Source organism: Aphelocoma coerulescens, chromosome 5 (genome assembly GCF_041296385.1).
Source record: "Aphelocoma coerulescens isolate FSJ_1873_10779 chromosome 5, UR_Acoe_1.0, whole genome shotgun sequence".
In the NCBI taxonomy this organism is placed as follows: Eukaryota; Metazoa; Chordata; class Aves; order Passeriformes; family Corvidae; genus Aphelocoma; species Aphelocoma coerulescens.
In genome coordinates, this window is record NC_091019.1 from 36,266,063 (window position 1) to 36,284,371 (window position 18,309).

Genomic DNA, 18,309 nt, shown 5'->3' on the forward strand with positions numbered 1-18,309 from the left:
AACCACTCCAAGACACAGCACCTCAGGAGATATTCCTCTACTCATTCTCAATGAAGAGCTGGTAAGATTCTCAAAAGGGCCCAACCTTTAGAACCTGTGTTTAACTCTGGTAAAACCAGAATTGTCTGATCAAATACACTAAAATAGGATCTTGCTCATGTTCTTTTCTGGGAAGTTAAAAATTATTTTTACACAGATTTTATTTTCAATCTAATATATTAATAATTGCATTTCACAATAGCTTTTAGCCCAGCAACCAAATTCTTGTGTAAAACAGCACATAATTTTGTCAGCATTTTTATACTAGGTTTTAGGGTACACAAACTTACATGAGCATACAAGAAATTACTTGTCAGAAAATAGTTCCCTCAGCTGGAGCTACGTAATTTTTACTTTTTAGTTTAATTCAATTAGTAGAGTCATTATATCTGTATACCAACACAGGCATCTAATTTTCCTATTTAATTTTTCTGCTCACTGGTATGTTCTTAAATTCTTTACTACCACAGAGATAACTTACTGGGAACAACAAGAAGCCACTCTACCAGAGGCAATAGGGAGCAAAACTGAAGCGGTGGAAGGCATTGCCTATTACCTGCCCTAAAGAAACATGAAAACCACCAGAGACAAACAACTGTCAAGCAGCTGGAACTATATCCAGGATCTGCCTATATTGAAACATTACTGCAATAAGGACCAAAACTAAACCACAGTTTCCCATTGCACCATTTCTTCATCAGTATCCTACACAACGTGGAAACAGACGGGCCACACAGCATAAGAACTGCATAATAGTCTGCCTTTAATTTATAGGTGTTAATGCACCTGTCACCAATGATCTATGACATTTGATACACTAATACCAAAAATGTTATTGTAAAGAACCATTCAGTCCTCATGTTAATGTTAAATATTCATCCCTCTCAATTTAAGAGATTGTACATTTCACTCTGTCCACATTACATAAACAAAAAGTACATAAACAATTAAAGAAATAAGGAATTTTAACAAAATCTCTAAGCACTAAACTAAGAAGAAGCCTGACCACATATGTATTTCCCTTAGAGAGAAAAAGTCATCCTCTACTGAAACACTGTTCTAGATATGACAGAAGTGTCACATTTCTAGAATACCAAAGAAAAATAATTTTCTTTTCTTTGATAAGCAGCTAGGAAAAGATGGCACCTTTTTATTTTCTTCGTTCTGCTTTATGTCATAACTTCATATTAAGATTAAACATCCAAAAACCTTAAGTGTTCAAATGTTAGTGCGAAAAAGTTGAAGGCTTATAACTTCCCCTCACTTAAACTTTATAATGAATACTGGCAAGAGAATGTCAAAGATGCCACTAGCCTACCACATAGTCAACCTTCATAAGACAGCTGTAAAAAATAAAAACCCAAACAACCCCAACAAAAAAAATCACAATTCCCCCCTCCAAAAAACCCCACCTTTGACAGAAACATAAAAATCTGTTTAACAGCAAAGAGCTTAAATACTAAATCTTAGAAGTCCTATAGGGCAATACAGATTTGAGAAATTTCATGGCACCTCTTTAGGAATGAGATTCTCTAATTCACACAACTATAATTTGAAAAATTTGAGGTTCTGTTAGTATCAAGCATCATTATTTCTTAGGGGGTTTTCCCAGACAGATTATATGTCAAATAAATTTAACCCCAGAGATGTAACATGATCTCCTAACAGTTTGACTAAATTACAAGTTTTAAAGTAGACAGCCATCAAAGTAAGGAGAACAGGCAATCATGAATTCAGGAAATGTACATTGCCCCATAGTCAGCTAATGGCAACTTTAATAGGATGTGATGGATTTTTCTCCACCAGGAGAAAATACTGCCTGCATTTTTGCTTCAACAACCCACGCCAGCTGACTAATGGAGTTATATTTTTGTCTCGTATGAGGATGGTTACTTGCCCATCCTCTAGCAGTTGCAGAATGAAACATTAACAACAGCTGTGGGGTGAACAGAAAAGCTGCTCTATTTGGTAGCCAAGAACCAAAGTACAGGCCTTTCCTCTCAAACAGTGGAGCTCATTTTCTGTCACAGGGTGACGAAAAGACACAGCACAGAACAAAGCCACTTTTAGGGCCTGAAGTAGCTAACTGAAGGTACTTTTAAGGAGTAATAAATCTTCATGGGAAAAAAAAGTAAAGGACCCACAGAAATTAAAAATAGGGTACTAGGATAGATAAGAGCCCTTGGGATCTTAGAAGCTGTTGCTGAAATGAAATACCGGTGGATCCAGACAGGTTTCTTAAAACAACTCTTATCAAATACTATTAAATATAACTCTTTAGCTCAGCATACTAACAATCTTAATCGTAACAGACCAATCCCAAAGAAACACTCCTGCCATGCTACTGAATAATCAGCATATGCCTGCAACTAGAAACATCTTTTTATGCAAACACTTGGGCTTCAGTCCTGCAAAAATTTAAATATATCACTCTGAGTAGACCTACAGATCTCTGTGGAAGTCTGTAGAGTTTATCACACACATAAAAGCTAACACATATTTATAAGTCTTGCAGGATAATTGCTTTTGGCAGAATATAAATAACATTGCTCTAATGTGTTTCAGCATCATGGTCTCCTGCTTTAAGAGCCAGACATTCTGGTGAAGCCTGTCATTCTTCATATAAAGAGTGGCAGCTGCATAGCCCACAGAGACATTTAAACTTCTCTTTGCATTTTCTTTAAAGTTTCAGAATAGTGTTCGGGCATTCTTTTAAAGTAGCAAGAAAGCTAACAAGTGAAGCTGATAAAAATTGCCTATAAATGCTTTCTTACTAGTGCCATGGATACCACTGGTAGGACTGGAAGCAATTCTTAGACAAACTATCTATAGCTTCCAACACTGCCAAACAGGACATCAATTAGTCTGTGGAGTTTACTAGGTATTTTTCCAGAACCCAATGCACTGGGCAACAGGGCAATAATTCAATATGAGAAGCAGTTTTAATAAAGGACTCTAATGTTCACTGTACTATATACTTCAATGAAAAAGCTTAAAAATCTGCTACAAGAAGAGCTTTCAAATTGCAAGACAGCCATCTAAAAAAATTTTAGAAATTTAATGCCAGCAGTTTGCCTAATTGATTTTTAAATGCATACCTAAAACTAGGCCCTAGATTTCTCTCCTTGTCAGTCTTTTTTTTTTCTTTCAACATTGTCTTACTGTCTCTATTGCCTTTCATTTCAACTTCTAACAAGGATAGACAGGAGCAAAGAAAAGTAGCTTCAGTTACCATCAATGCCATTGAGAATTAAAAGAATGGTATATATCACCTCCTGCAAGCCCCAGCTGGAACAGCAGACCTGTCTTGGCAGAAGGTCCAGCTCTAATTAGGAGAAAGGAATTAATATATTTTGTAGACATAGGTAGCCCTTACAGCAGCTTTACTTTTGTCCTTCCACACTCCTGCCCTTATTTTCATTTGATGCCTTCATCTCTCTAATACCACTTTGAAAAAAGATTTTACAGCTGAGAAGTGTTACATGCAACAAAACCAGCCCTGGTATAATTTAACTCTAGTCCAACAACACAAACAGCTATGAGGGGAAAAAAAGTAATTTAAAACACTCAGCAGCTCTCTCAAACCCATATGAATTCACATTTACAATTGGTATTGCCTTGGCCCAAACAAGCAGTTAGAATTTCCTTGAATTCAACTGATTTCCATTAAGCATATTTTTTTTTGTGAACAAAAATGACAGACTACAGTTAAGTGGAACACACAGGTAAATTTTAAAGTCTACACCTAACTTTTAATCAAGAAATCCTTTGTTTGCAGCTCAATTGTATCTAGTGTAAAGCAGCATCTTAAAAAAAACCAAACGGACCAAAACCACACAAAACCCCCAACTACAAAAAACCAACAAAACAAACAAACAACAAACCCACCCAGTTTCCAAGTATTAATGAATGAGCCTTGACTGAATGGAGACTGAAGGAAAGTGACACAGGCAATCTCCTCCCTACTTCATGAGGTCCTTGTTCAAGGCCAAAACCCAAGAGCACCAGCGCCTCCCAATCCCTTTCTCTACCTGCAAAAACACCACCTTAACATCAGAAAGCAAGCAGTTGACACTGACATGACCATAAATTCAATGTATTTCCTAACAAAACTGAATTGCTAAGTTCTTCCTTAGAACATCACGCCATTTTCCCTCATCACCTTATTCACATAGTTCTTGTGAGACAAATGGTTTCAAGAAAAGAAATACCCATGCAGTATGCAGATACTGAAATACTTCATTTAGATTAGACTAATTTCAAGTTCTACCATCAAGCATGAACAGTGAGTTATACCAAAAGATTAAAATTGCATAAGCTGGCATAGCAACTTCAGTTTGCTTGAACTTCTAAATGCCTGAAAACACAACACTTCAATTAAGAACAGATAAACCACCCAAACCTAAATTTCTGCTAAAGTCAAATGAAGTCCTACCAAACAACTACATGGTAAAGTTCCCCACCAAAGAATCCAGAAAGAAATAATATATTTCAGCTCAAAGCTCCTGATGAGGAAACAGATGCATATGGAATTTAACCAAGTTCCATAGCAAATGGAAAAGTCAGAGAAAGGATGTCAACAAGAATTTTTGCCAGATCCTTTATGGCAACTCTTACATTTTTATGTAAAGCATGATCATCTTCAGGTAACAGCAGCATTAAGATGCTATGATAATAAAATATAGTACTAAATAATTATTCATTTGTGATGCTCTTGGAACACTGTCCAGATATTAATGGCATCTCTGAACATCTTCAATGTCTATTGAGTTTCTCAGACATTTTCAAAGGGACATTTCCAATCTACCAGAAAGAAGAAATGGTAGCTGACCCGTCTGTAGTCTTCAAACAGTTCTGAAACATCATCTGCCTTGTCACAACTTCCCCAAACCATTTCAAACCACAGATCTGTTTTACCATTAAAAAGCAAACAAGTGAGCATTTAAGTTCAGTAGATTTTAAATAAATCTACTCCCACTCTCTCTCATTAACTGATTTCAACTGTAAATTTGCTTTAGTTGCTTTAAGAGGGGAATATTAACTACATAGAGTCAAAGTTATTTTGTGTGTCAAATATTTAGTGAAACTGGATTTGTCAGTGTTGATTAAATGCAGTGCATTAATGGAATTCTCTTTTATTTCTATTTTAAATGGCTTGTGTACTTATACAACTGTAGTTTATTCTGAACTTCAAGGTTAACAGAAAGGGTCTGAAAAAAACACCAAACCCAAACAAAACCCTCAAACCTATCCTGAAGCGTTAAGTATTTCAAATTACATAGTCTGTGAGAAACCTTTATAACAAACCCACCAGTAGCATATATGAGGTATATCATTGCAAATCTTCATACTGCTTGGGGGAGGGGGCATTTGCTTACATCTCTTAAAAACAGCCATAGACTTATGAAGATCTATGAGTACCCTTCTCTGTGTAGTTTTACAAAGGAGCAACAACTTTGAGACCCTTCAGAGTGACAGATAAATAATTTTGTGTATGTCAAGTAATATGATTAATACTGAATTCAACTTAACTCCTGTGCATCTTGGAACTTCACTTGGTAGCAGCCAAGACTGGGCAACTACAGTACAAGCCTAGTATTGGAATGAATAAAGCACAGACACAACATTTCCCTTGTGAAGAAAATGGTACATAATGGAGCTTGAGAGACTGAAGATTAATTAACCTAAGTTTTATCATTAGGAAAAAACAAACCTTAAAAAATGATGGACAGCAGGAATACATAAACGTCTCTACTTGCACTGTCAGATGCTAGAGCAATTTCTGATCATACTGTCCAAAGTTAAAGGCACACAAAAAATACGTGGCTATTTAAACTGGGAGAACTATCGATCTGAGCTTCTTGTGATCTACTGGAATATTGCATTTTTGCATTATTGCATGGAAGACCAAAAGATCTTCCTACTTTTTGACCAGCATTGTTATTGACAAAGCACAAATCCCAAAGACAAACAGGAGTACATCCTGACAAAATTATTTGCTGAATTAAAGTAAAAACTCATTGCAGAGGAAAGCAAGATCAGTCCTTTGGACAACACAATTTTCCAGTGTAAATAAAGCTAACAGAAGTTATAGCCTACTGAAAACATGATACAACCAATTTTTTTTTTTTGTTAATGATAAAAGATTGAACAGCATCTTTCATTTCAGTTGTTAGGAATCAAATATACTGTTTTATTCTTTAGACAAAATAAGGGAAGCCAAGTAGTAACACCATGGAAAAAAAGTCACCTCTCACCAAATACACCCTAGATCATGGACATTAATGCTGTAACTGGGAAATGACAGTTATGTTTTCTCCACTGTAAAATACATAGGTATAACTGAAGAAATAAAAAATGCAGAAAAAAAATAATTTCTACTGTAGGATACTGTAATTTCTGCACTACCTGATTGTAATTGCCCTTAACTTTAATTGTGAAGCAATCTCAGAAAAGCTGACCAAAATCACTCTTGCCCTTGAGAAGTGTCACTTGATCCTTCCTCCTTTGCCACGTGAAATACAATTAGCATCTCTCTTGCAACTTCTCTACTGAAATGCTCTTTTCCTGAAGAACATGGCAGAGATTTGGATCATTATGCCTTATTTGGGATGCTAAGTTGATCCAAGCTCATGCTGGAAGAAGCATGAGTATCTTAAAACTAACTAAAACCTCTTACTTCATCCATTGAGCTTCAGTTGTGGGGCTCAAGCAGCATAGATTTGCCAAATGGCAGAAAAGCCAATCCTGTATCTGCCAAGAGCCGCTCAGGCCTAAAAAACCAGCTGAAATAACAGACTTGGTTAACTTATTTCCAGTTATTCCTCAAGTCTAATCCATGCATTTTGGTTGTGTTCAGAAAAGGAGCTATACATGTAACTGTAGTTCTCCTTCAGGAAGATTTGTTTGCAAATATCAAAAAAGTTGAATTTTGTGTAGCAGAGAAGTGACTCAACATTGATTTTCAACATTTCTGTAATATCTTTTTCTTTCACTGCTGAAAAGGGGATGAACTTGTAGCCTGTGGGAAGCATTCTCTCCTTCTACAGCAAAGGAAACACATGTTTTTATTTGGGTTATGTTTTTATTGTTCCAGAGTGGTAAAACACAAGTTTCTTGCTAGCATTGCTCAAGGGTAAAACCCCAGTATTAAGCCTGTAAGGATGCTCAGTGGACCAGTGAAACATCTCAAAGAGACACTAACCAGTGGCTTACTTTCCAGAGAAGCTTTTGAGGATAACCTCTATGAGAACACTAATACAGAGAAATACTCAGAAAAAAATACTTCCTAAAAATACTGAAAACAAAACAAAACCTAGGAGGATGGCTAGAGACCCACACACTTCAAAACCGACACATTCAAAACATGGAAAAGATATATCGCTTTCAGCAGTAACAAAACTATCAAATGAAAAACAAACAAAAAAAACCACAAAGAAACAAAACAAACAAAGTAATTAATGCAAAAAACCTACAGTTTTTCAAATGTACAGCAGGGAAGGAAAGAAGGGAGAACCTGAAAAAGCTCCTCTAATGAGCCAACTAAACTTACCAGTTTTCCCCTAGTTAACCACAACTTACTCCAGAACAAGGGAAATAAAAGGCCCCCACAGGAAATTACACTATACTAAAGTACAGCACTCTAAATTCATGTGTTGTTCTGGAACAGCTTCCTTGAATAGACCTGTTCTTCAACCAGAATTCAACTAACAGATGAAGAAGAGCTCATATTTTCTACCTTGCTTCAGGGGAATGAATATGGACGTGTTCTCCTTGTGCAGGATTTGCAGGCAGCCATAACTGAGAAATGAAAGCTCATGAATTCATGCATCGCCAGCCCAGGCAGTTCAAAGAAAAACAAAACTGGGTTTGTGTCAGTGACAAACACACAACATGTTTGCCAAGCATCTCTTTTACACTATGCAGAACACCCTAAGTATATGACGGAAGATACTTAAAAGTATGTGATCAGGTAAGACTACTTCCACTTCTGAAACCATTACCAAAACGTCATCTTCGCCCCTCAGACAACCTGAAAACAGGGAAGCATGTAATCTCATAACAAGATTACCTCAGCCTGCCTGCAGCCAAGAGGCTGGGGTGCAGGTATGGTCACAGACTCAGTTTTCTGTGCCCCAGGCAGATGCTTAACTGATTTCTGCAAATCCTCCATTACCTAACATGGATCGTTAACATGCACGATTCTTCTGCATCACCATAGTAACAAAGCACGTACATTTTAAGGTGCATATGGGGGCTCTTCTAGAGGATGTGTCAAGTTGAATACACCTAAGACAATATAAGATATTTTAAGCTAGCCCCGTTCAGTACAAATACAGAAAGCATGAAAGTACTGTGCTAGAGATCATCATAAGATTGTTCAAGCAGCAGTTACACATCCATTAAAAAGTTTTCTGGAGACTGAAAAAAGTAGAAGGTGAAGCAAGATTCTGTCAAGATGCTCACGGGTCTTAATGCATTAAAACAACTGTATAATTAATAATGGCCTGATTTACACACACTAACTTCTTTGGGACCCCCCGAGCACAACATAGGAAAAGATTTTATGAATACAGTTTACCTACAAGTTGCCCCACCCACCCCACTCCACCAGAAAAAGGAAAAAAGATCCAGATAGAAAACATATTTACTCATTAAGAAATGACAAGCTGGCATTTTCATATCAATGAGAATGGCAAGTACCTTGCACTTACAGGCCTGAACTATGATGTTATTCCTATAGGATACATGAGTTACACCACAGAAAAACCAGGCTTAATGGCAACCCGTACACTAGGTGCCTCCACAGCAAATAAGCCCATACATTGTCAACAGTCTCATGGCACTCTGTGACTTGCCACAATGTAATGTGTGTCTAGTGTGCATCTCGTAACAGATGCCATTACTGCCTTAAAAGAACCAAACCAAAATGAAATTCAACATAGAAAATGTATTATTCTATCAAATAAACTTCTCAAAAAACTAGATAGAGCTTCCAAACTGGGGGGGGGGGGGGGGGGGGGGGGGGGGGGGCAGAAGAACCCCCAACTTTCAGATAAGAATTAAGAAAATCACATTAGACAAAAGAATATAAGAAACAGCACGCTACAAGTCTGGATGCAATTACAGCAATATTACCAGCATTTGAAATACTCCCATAGTTGAAATCTGAAGATTAAAGACTAAAATCAGACCGAACTCAAGAAACAAATCAAACAAAAAAACCCTAACAAACCTGTCAGAATACTGCTTTACTTTTCAGTAGTAGTATTATAGAATTTTAACGCTTACTAAGATGCAGTCTTCAATTACACAGAATCACCTGTGCATGGTCAGAAGACATGATCCTCCTCTCTGGCACAGGAGGAGCAGTAAATAAGGCAAGGGGTTGAAAAAGAAGAAAATGGGCATTTCCTAATATTGAAGGTTTGTGAGCACAACCCAAGCAATCCCATTACAATCCTGGATCTGTCTTACTACCAAAATCATCAAAATTCATACACCCTGTCCACATGGATTGTATTTGCGTAAAAAAATCTCAGTTCTCAACCCCAACAATTCTCAAGCATTTAATTTTACAACTTTGCATTCCCTTGGCATGCTCATTATTTACAGTAAGTACCAGCATCAATTTATTCTTAAAAATCTTCTGGTTAGAGACAGCAATGCTAGAATTTGTTTGCATCATCAGTAGCACAGTCATACATCAGTAGCACAGTTCAGTAGCACAGTTCAGTATCATTTGAATCACAAGTGGAACTTGTAAGGAGATAGTTAACTACCCCCTGAAGAGGGCACAAACATACCTATCCTAAGTCTGTCCTGCTACAAAATTTCCAAATTATTCTTGGTCCTAAAGCAAGCAAAGACCAGCGATTATCAACAATAATTAGTGTTTACAAACATATAGCTTTTTTACATAAGGTCAGCTCCATACATACATTTAAAAAACCCTCAGGATTTCCCATTTTAAATGTACCGGTCTCAGCTCTAAATCCTGAATTAGCTTCTTTACACCTTTAAAAAAATGTATTCCTGTTCAAGGTTCAACATGTATCAGCCTCAATCACAGGCCTCATATTAAGGCATGCTGTACTAGGATCCAGAATAAGCACACCACGCACAGAAAGAAATACTCAGGGCTCAGAATACTTTATCACATCTGAGAGGCTGAAAAGTTTCTAAGAAGCTACATAAAAATTCCTAAATCAGAGCAGGCGCTGTACTCCCACCTTTCACTACCCTTACTTAATCCTTTCAAAAGGCTAAGGAGAGAGAAATCACTTCTGCCCTCAAGGTTTATACCACTTCACCAAAACAGTTCTGCACAATTTCTAAAGGAATAGAAACGCCTGGCAGGAATCCTCACTGACAGCTATATCTTACCAGTTCTGGGGAACTGGATGTTTTTCAGGGAAGACAGTCAGTCTCAGTAACAATTTTTAATAAAATTAACACTAGAATTCAGTAATTACTTGTTTCATTAATGAAATTCTTGATGCTTCTTGTTGGTACGCTTGTTTGTTGACAGCATTTGACTTTACTTAAAACTGAAATAAATCAGTTTCATTTTTGCTTTGACAAACTTCAGTTTAGTGTCTCAACTAGCCAGCAGGAGTCAAAGAAAAAGGTTGATTGTCAACAGTTGTCAGGTCATCCTGGGGAAGGCCTATTCATTTATTACTGTTTTACTGGAGTTTTAAAAAAAAAAAATCTCCAAAAACCCCAACTCTTCCATAGACTTTAAAGACACCTGCTTTCACAAACCATTCCAGTCAAAAATTGGCTCACAAACCCATTCAAGCCAAGCACTTGGGCCACAGAATTCCTTCTGGAGTTCCGAATAGGTGAGTGTTAAACTTGCTATAACAGAATTAGGCTTCCTTACCTAATCATGAACAACAGTAGTCAAGACACAGGAATGTATACATCTGGGGGGAGAGCGGGAGAAGAAGAAATAGATGCTATACCATCTAATTTTTAAGATGGTTTAGATGTTTCAATGGTATACATTTGGTGAATTTTATTGCATAGTGTGCACATGAAAAATATTTCCTTCTGAATGGAAGCTTGGTATCAGGCAGCAGTGCAGAATGGAACACAGTTAACTGATGAAGTTTCTATGGCCTGTTTTCCCTGTTTGAATTATTTACTGTCATATGACAGTGAGTTCTTACAGAAAAAAATGCTTGTGAGTGATCTCCTTTCACAAATAGATTAACTTACCATCATTACATTGGGAAAAAATTAATAATAGTAATAATAGCAATAATAATAATAATAATAATAATAATAATAATATCATCATCTGTTTTCCCCACCTTAATTGGAGCATTGGGAGTTAGGGCCTGTATGTAGCAAGTGAATTGTTATTTAATCAGAACCACATTTACTAACAAATTCTAGCACTCAGAGCACTTAAATGCAAATTTTTTGTCCCTTAGCATGTCTAAGGACTTGTAGGTTGCTTGAGTTTTTGTCTTTTTCTTGTTCATATGTAGGAGAAAATTATAATAAAGCAATGAATATAGACAAATTAATATATATATATTTTAAACAAATTGATATTGCAGTTATCAGCATGAACATTACTATAAAGATAAGCATTAGAAGACTAGAAAACACATGCACTTGAAATGTCTGCTTGCTTTATATAAGTGAGTGCTGTTCAATACCACTGTAGTCTTATAGATTCCTATAACAATTTTCAGATGGGAGAGGTACTGTGCTTTTGTTAGTATGATATACCATAACATATTTTACCATATACAAAATGTTATCACTTTATGAATGAGAAAAACCACAGGGAATAGTGCCAGCCAACAGATTTTACTAGAGCATAGTCTAAGCATTAACCAAAAAAAAAAAAGAAAAATCTTCACTTACCAAGTACAAAAAAAGCAAGTACAACAGAAGCATGTATTGCTATTGTTTAAGTTTAGAAATATATGCCAATAAAAAAGAGCATTCAGTCCTCTCCCATCAAAAAATAAGCATTGCTGAAGATGGGAGACACACCTAAGAAAGTATTGGAACGTATAAAAAAAATGTTGCAATTGTGTTTACATCTTATTGAATTTAATTTGGAAACTTTGTAGCACATCAGTTGCCAATAATTAACTAGATACTTAACAGAAAGTGCTTTCAGAAAGAGGTATGGATATTTTCAAGGGAGAAGAGAGGAACAAATTTTGTATCTTTGGGGACCATTAAATTTCTGTTTGCAATCAGTTCCAGCCATTCAATAACTGCGCAAACTGTGCTAGTTAAAATTTACTTGCTTAAGTGTCATTGCACACTAGAACAGAAAGGAAAACGAGAGATTTCCTTCTTAAACAGGCATAAAGAAATTGGGATCCTGAACAATATGGCAACTTCTGACATCTTTCAAATTCCTTTAAGTAACTGCAACACGTTCTGAGGAAGAAGCATAGAAGGGAGAAAGCAAACATTTAAACATCTGAATGGCAGCATTTAAGCCATACACTGTACATCCTCTTTTTGAATCAAGGGAGTAACAACCAAAAAAGACAAAATTATTTCCTTTGTCTCCTTTTTAAACTTGTGTCAATACTCTGAAAAGTATTTTTTTTATTTCTGGTGTTTGTCATAATCCCAGTAAGTTATCACCTTTACACACAGTTTCTCCAGATATACAGAAGAATGGGTAAATGACAAACAAAACTGCCAGCGTTTACCCCCAAACGCATCAGGATTGCCCTCAGCTTTAATCCTGTGACTTCTGATCCTGTCAGGATATATTCTTTTCAAGAAACATCTTTACTTTTAAATGTCACGCTGATGTCCTCACTGTCACTTTAAGGCATCAAGAGAATTAAATTTTAAATGAACAAACAAGGGAAACACTCGGCATTCTTGAATTCAAATATTATTGCTGGCTCCAGTTATGCTGAAACATCCAAAAGCATTTTTCTGCAATATCACAGTAATCAAGAACTGTTGCTAGGGTGAACCTTTTTTTAAAAGAAAGAAGTAAAAATAACCACCCCCCCCAACTGACTCTCAGATTATGTAACATGCAAATTCAGTTTCACCTTCAAAATAGTGTCACACAATATAAAGCCAAACAGACAGCAAGAATCCGTTCATAAGACTGGAAAAGCCTCCCAAGGACTCTATAAGGAACCATGCCCTCAAATGAAAATATATCAGAATTGCAATGATTTAATATAATCAATTGGGTTAGAAGATCCTTTCCTTAAAAAAAAAAAATTTACAAATTTCTTTCATTAAGGGATGAAGAATTTCAGTGTCTATATATGCCCTAAACAGGAGAAAGAAAATTAGCCTGCTGAAAAGTGTTAAAATCCTCCCAGAACTAATAAGCCCAAACTAATTGGCATTACTTTCTGTGATACAATTTCACATTCATCTTTCAGTATCTGGGCTTGTAAGACAAATTCAATACAATTCTGAAGCACAAATGAAGTACAAACAGTATTTTCATATATATTGAAGGAAGACATGAATAAATACCTTATTTGAAAATTTAGTTCACCTTAACTTTTTCAAATCAACACTTCAGGATGTTTATAGCATCATAACCTAAGGCTCTAAAGCACACAGCATTAGAATATGTTGTGTTTAATTTACAATCTCTTTAATTAAATTATCTAGGAAAATGAGTATATTTATGTGGTAAAACAATCAGCATGTGACAGTCTGAACCTGTAAAAATACAATATGTAAAAGCAACTCTGAATATGATTCAAGAGCAGTAGCATTCCCTGAAATAAAAAGCAGCCACCTGCAATACAGAGGAAAGTAAACAAGCCAGTAAAGCAGTGCTCCTACTTTTCGATTGCAGCAACTCAGACTCCATCTTAAGCCTGTCATCATTCATCCCTACTGAATGAGGACTACAGAGCACAACAACTATTCTGTTTTACCTAACAATGAAATTCAGTCGCATTTCTAGACAGCAATAAAAACCTGCCACCAAAACAGGAATTTGGTACAGTGCTCACTGACACGTCTCCTTTAACATTATTATGTTATGTTGCATGAGTAGCAAATTGACCCGTGAGTCCAAAAATCCTACAAATTCCTTCATTTAAAAACTGATAGTTTTTGTGAATATATTGTGTTGATGCTGACCACCCTGACTGCAAAACATCACTGAGGGAGAAAACGAATAAAATTATCTGGAGGTATAGAAATACTTTCATTTAACTAATACCTAACTGACAAACACAATAACATCATTACAATAGCAATGTAAAAATTACCAATGAAGACTCATCTGTAGTAATCAGAATTTTATAAGGCTGCCTTCCATATGTTCATGATCAAGAAGAAACCTAGTAGTCCTTAACGTAGCTTCTTAATTAATCTTTCCCACCATCACTAAGAATTTATTATTAACTGAGGTCAGACTCTAGACACCACAAATATTTATATCTTACTCTGTAAAATGAAGTTTTATAAACAAAGACTAACACTCAATTACCAGAATATACCTGGTAGCCACAATGACACAAAATGCATTGCAGAATACCTGTATTCACTCTTATATGCCGAAAGGTCTGTTAATGTACTCAAGGCCATTGATGTCATCAATTCTACTGATAAAATTAAAGCACGGTGAACTTTAAATATACGATGAATTTCAGTTTGTACATCTGTCCTATTTTCACAAATGGTTTATATGGCCTTTCAATCATATATCCCAACCATTTAAAGTGACATGCTTGTGCTATGTGCAAAAGCAACCAGAGAGAAATGATGACTCTGGCCATGCCGAAAATGCTGTCAACAAAAGCAAAGCAACTGAGAAACATTTTTCTTATTTTTCTTCTGATATTTTAATAACTGAAGTAAAAAACCCCCAATCTATTCTTTAAGAAAAAGCATTGTTTATAGTGCTTTGTAAAGGTATTTATATAAGAACACATTTAGTTCTATGGCACCACTGAACAAACTCAAAGCAAATACTGTATGTGAGCTTTCCTTTCTCGTATTAAGTAAAGATTAGTAATATTTCAGGTATTCTCTTAGGCTGCACTAACATCAAGCCTCCTCCACTTCATGAATGTATAATTAAGGATCACCTCAGTGTAATTTGTTAAGATAATGAAAAAGTGTACTCATGAGCAATGAACATCACAATTTTAACACTGGCAACCACAAAACAGTTACATCAAACAAATACATTGTCTGCTCCAGGAATCCTTCATCAGTAAATTTCACTGTGGGTTTTTTAATTTTCAGTATATTTAAAATCAAAGATAATACATTAAACTCTAAACAATTTATTCCATATTAAAAACATTTCCCGTATTCTGATATTTCAGAATAGGCATAGGTTAAGGAGAAACTATGATTGCTAATCTGCTGTAAAATTCTCAAAGTAAACAGACAAAAATGAACCGCAATGTTGATTTCTATCAATTTAGTTGTCTTCACTGTCACCTGTATTTTACAACAGGCAACATTTTCAGATGCCTCATTAGGTATGACTGACTTCCTTCTGCACCATGTTGATCTCTTGCAGATGTAAGGCTGTATTGTTCAATGAAATGTAAATTACTCCAAATGGATTAAAACACTGTCTTGAAAAGGCGTTCATAATAATGAATTTGATTTTTAGTATTCTATTTTTGAGTCAGTATTTCTGGAGGAGAAAATATTTCAACGTTTTCTGAATAAAACTCTTCCTTGCTTAAATGTAAGATGGTACAGTGAGAAGGTACTTCTGAATTAATGTTCCTTTATAGGAAAAAGACAAACATAAACCATAAAAATAAGCCTTTCTCGTCCCTCCACATCCCCCTTTACAGTGACTTCCCATGCTCGCAGCCATAAGCCCTCTTTCTGCTGCCCTCTCCGATAAACCTGCCGGCCTGGCTGCCTCTCCCTTCCCATGCAGGTCTGATCTGCGAGGCTGCTGAATGCAGACACTGTACTGCACTGTGAATGGACAGCCAGGTATTTTATGAATGGAGCGGATCACGTGCTCCCAGCACCTCCCCGAGCTGATATTTCCCACATAACTGTGTCAACAAGCAGCGAACAGCACATATTAATACAGCAGGTCCTGGAGACCTTCCGCCGCCGGCCGCGGGCCGCAGGCCGGCCCTCGGCCCGAGAGGAGCCGCTCCGGGTGCTCCGCAGGGCAGGTTCCGCTACAGGTCAGCGGTGGTGACAGCAATTCTTTTTCCGTAATTTTTTTTTTATGAATGGAGATTGTGGTATGCAAATGAGAGCGATTCACAAAAAAAGGAAACATGGCGGCGGCGGCCCCGGCTCCCGGCCCCGCGGGCGCCGCGGCGGCTCCCCCCGGCCCGGCTCCCCCCGGCCCGCTCAGCGCTGCGGGCGGCAGCGCCCGAGCCCCGCGTCCCGCTGGGCTCCGCTCCCCACGGGGCCCGGCCCGCGCCGCTCCCCGGGGACCCGAACGCCGCGTTTGGGGAGCGCACGGGAAGGTGCGCAGGCTTTGCTCGGAAGACGGCAGTGAAATGGGAAATCCATCTTTCCTGCCGGAGGAGCCCCGTCCGCACCCTGCTTGTCAGCTCGGCTGCTCCCCCGGCCGCTCACCGCTACCTATAGATACAATGGGCGCAGCGCTCCCTCCCCACCGCCATGGCCGCGGCCGTCACCGCATCATTCATAAAATCAGCCCGAGCAAACACCGACATCGCAAATCGTAACGCTACGGCTTGGAGACCGCAGCAATCAACTTTAAACTTCCCGATCACAGGAAAAGTTTCAAAATACTTTATATTCCTTTTTCAATGCCATGAAGAACTCACATGTCTTCTGACAAATATTTATCGCTTCCGACCCAAATGTATTTCAAAGACTGATTACATGCAGGGGAATACAGCCGCACACACACACAATCTCCTCTGGATTTCCTCCAAACCAGTCACAGTAAAAATACTAAGAGATCCTTGAACTATCCCTTTCCTCTCTGGGGGGAGGGGGGGGAGGGAGGGGGAAGGGAAGGGGGAAAAAGTCCCAAGTGCTCATTAAAAGAAATTTAAAAAAAAAAAAAAAAAGGGGGGGGGAAAAAGGGCTTTAGGGTAGGTTTAAGCTGTATTTACACTGACTGACTCATCCAATTAAAATTCAGGAGCAGTTTCCTGCAGGATGAAGCTCCCACACACTACTTTCCATGTGAAATATCTACAAGTAATAGGATATTATCAGAGGTAGTACGTGCCGATACCTCTCTGGGCATTTCAGACCCATCCTCCCCCTCCAAGACACCATCGTTACCTGCACCGTTTTCTACCTGGCTCTAACTAAACCAAGCTTTTCCGGCCGGCGGCTCGTAGCCCTTCCAAACCAAGCTCCTTCACAAAGAGGGAGCTTCTGGGCTTCCATGTACGCGAGCAGAAATGCGCAGTCCGCGCAGGGGGAGGACAGCACACGTACGTGCGCGGGCAAAGGCCCCGCGGGGCGCGGAGCCGAAGGGACGCCTCGAGCCCCATCCCCATTCCGATCCCGGAGCGGAGGGGAGGGGGAGCACCGCCACTTACTCGTTAGAAGTCGCCGTCTCTTCGCTCATTTTCTCCTCACCACGATCCGACAGGCACACGGAGCAGCACCGACGCAGCCAGGGCGCAGCCAGAACTCACCAGAAACTTCACCATTGTTACCCCCCCCGGTCTGCCGCCCCCGGCCAGGGCACGGGCGGTGCGGTGAGTGAGGGAGCGATGGGGGGAAAGGGGGAGGAAAGCGGTCTTTATCCTGGAAACCTGAAATCCTGTTGTCCGGCGGTGCAGCGTATTTCCCCTGTCTTTGGAGATGATGATGATGATGGTGGTGGTGAAGGTAGTGGTGCAAACAGAAGCAACAACCACGGATCTTCTGCTCTTGAGCTGCTCCCAGTTAAAGGGGGACAGAGTTGTGGAGACAAGAGAGGGCTCCCCGCCGCAAAAAGCTGCACCGCACCGTCCTCCCGCTGCAGCTCATCTCCCGCTGCAGCCGCCTTCGCTGCTGCCCTCCTCCTCCTCCTCCTTCTCCTCCTCCTCCTCCTGCTGCTGCTCGGCCGCCTCCCTCCCTGCCCGCCCGCCTCCCGCGCACAGCCGGGGCAGGCGGCGGCAGAAATTCCTCCAGACACCGGAGCCGCCACAGGCCGGGGCAGGCGGGGAGGGAAGGGGAAAAGGGGGGCAGAGGGGCTCGGCGAGGATCTCCCACCCCCTCCAAAGCGACGCCGAGCACTGCGGAGGGAGGACGCGCCGGCCCCAAGGAGAAGGCTGGCGACGGGGGGAGGGAGGCGTTTTAAACCAGCCTGGGGGTGGGAAG

General features: G+C 39.0%; 1 protein-coding gene across 2 annotated transcripts in view; it reads right to left on the reverse strand.

Moving 5' to 3' along the window:
- SPRED1 (sprouty related EVH1 domain containing 1) overlaps nt 1-18,002 on the reverse strand; it is a 67,199-nt gene extending 49,197 nt beyond the window's left edge. Inside the window, exon 1 of one of the 2 annotated variants that reach the window (XM_069017698.1) lies at nt 17,541-18,002. In XM_069017698.1, the coding sequence (XP_068873799.1) occupies nt 17,541-17,569 (29 nt within the window). In that variant the 5' untranslated portion in view covers nt 17,570-18,002. Of the gene's footprint in view, nt 1-17,277; nt 17,500-17,540 lie in introns of those variants that run through there. The other variant, XM_069017699.1, reaches the window with a different exon arrangement.
- Between the last annotated feature and the right edge of the window lie 307 nt (nt 18,003-18,309).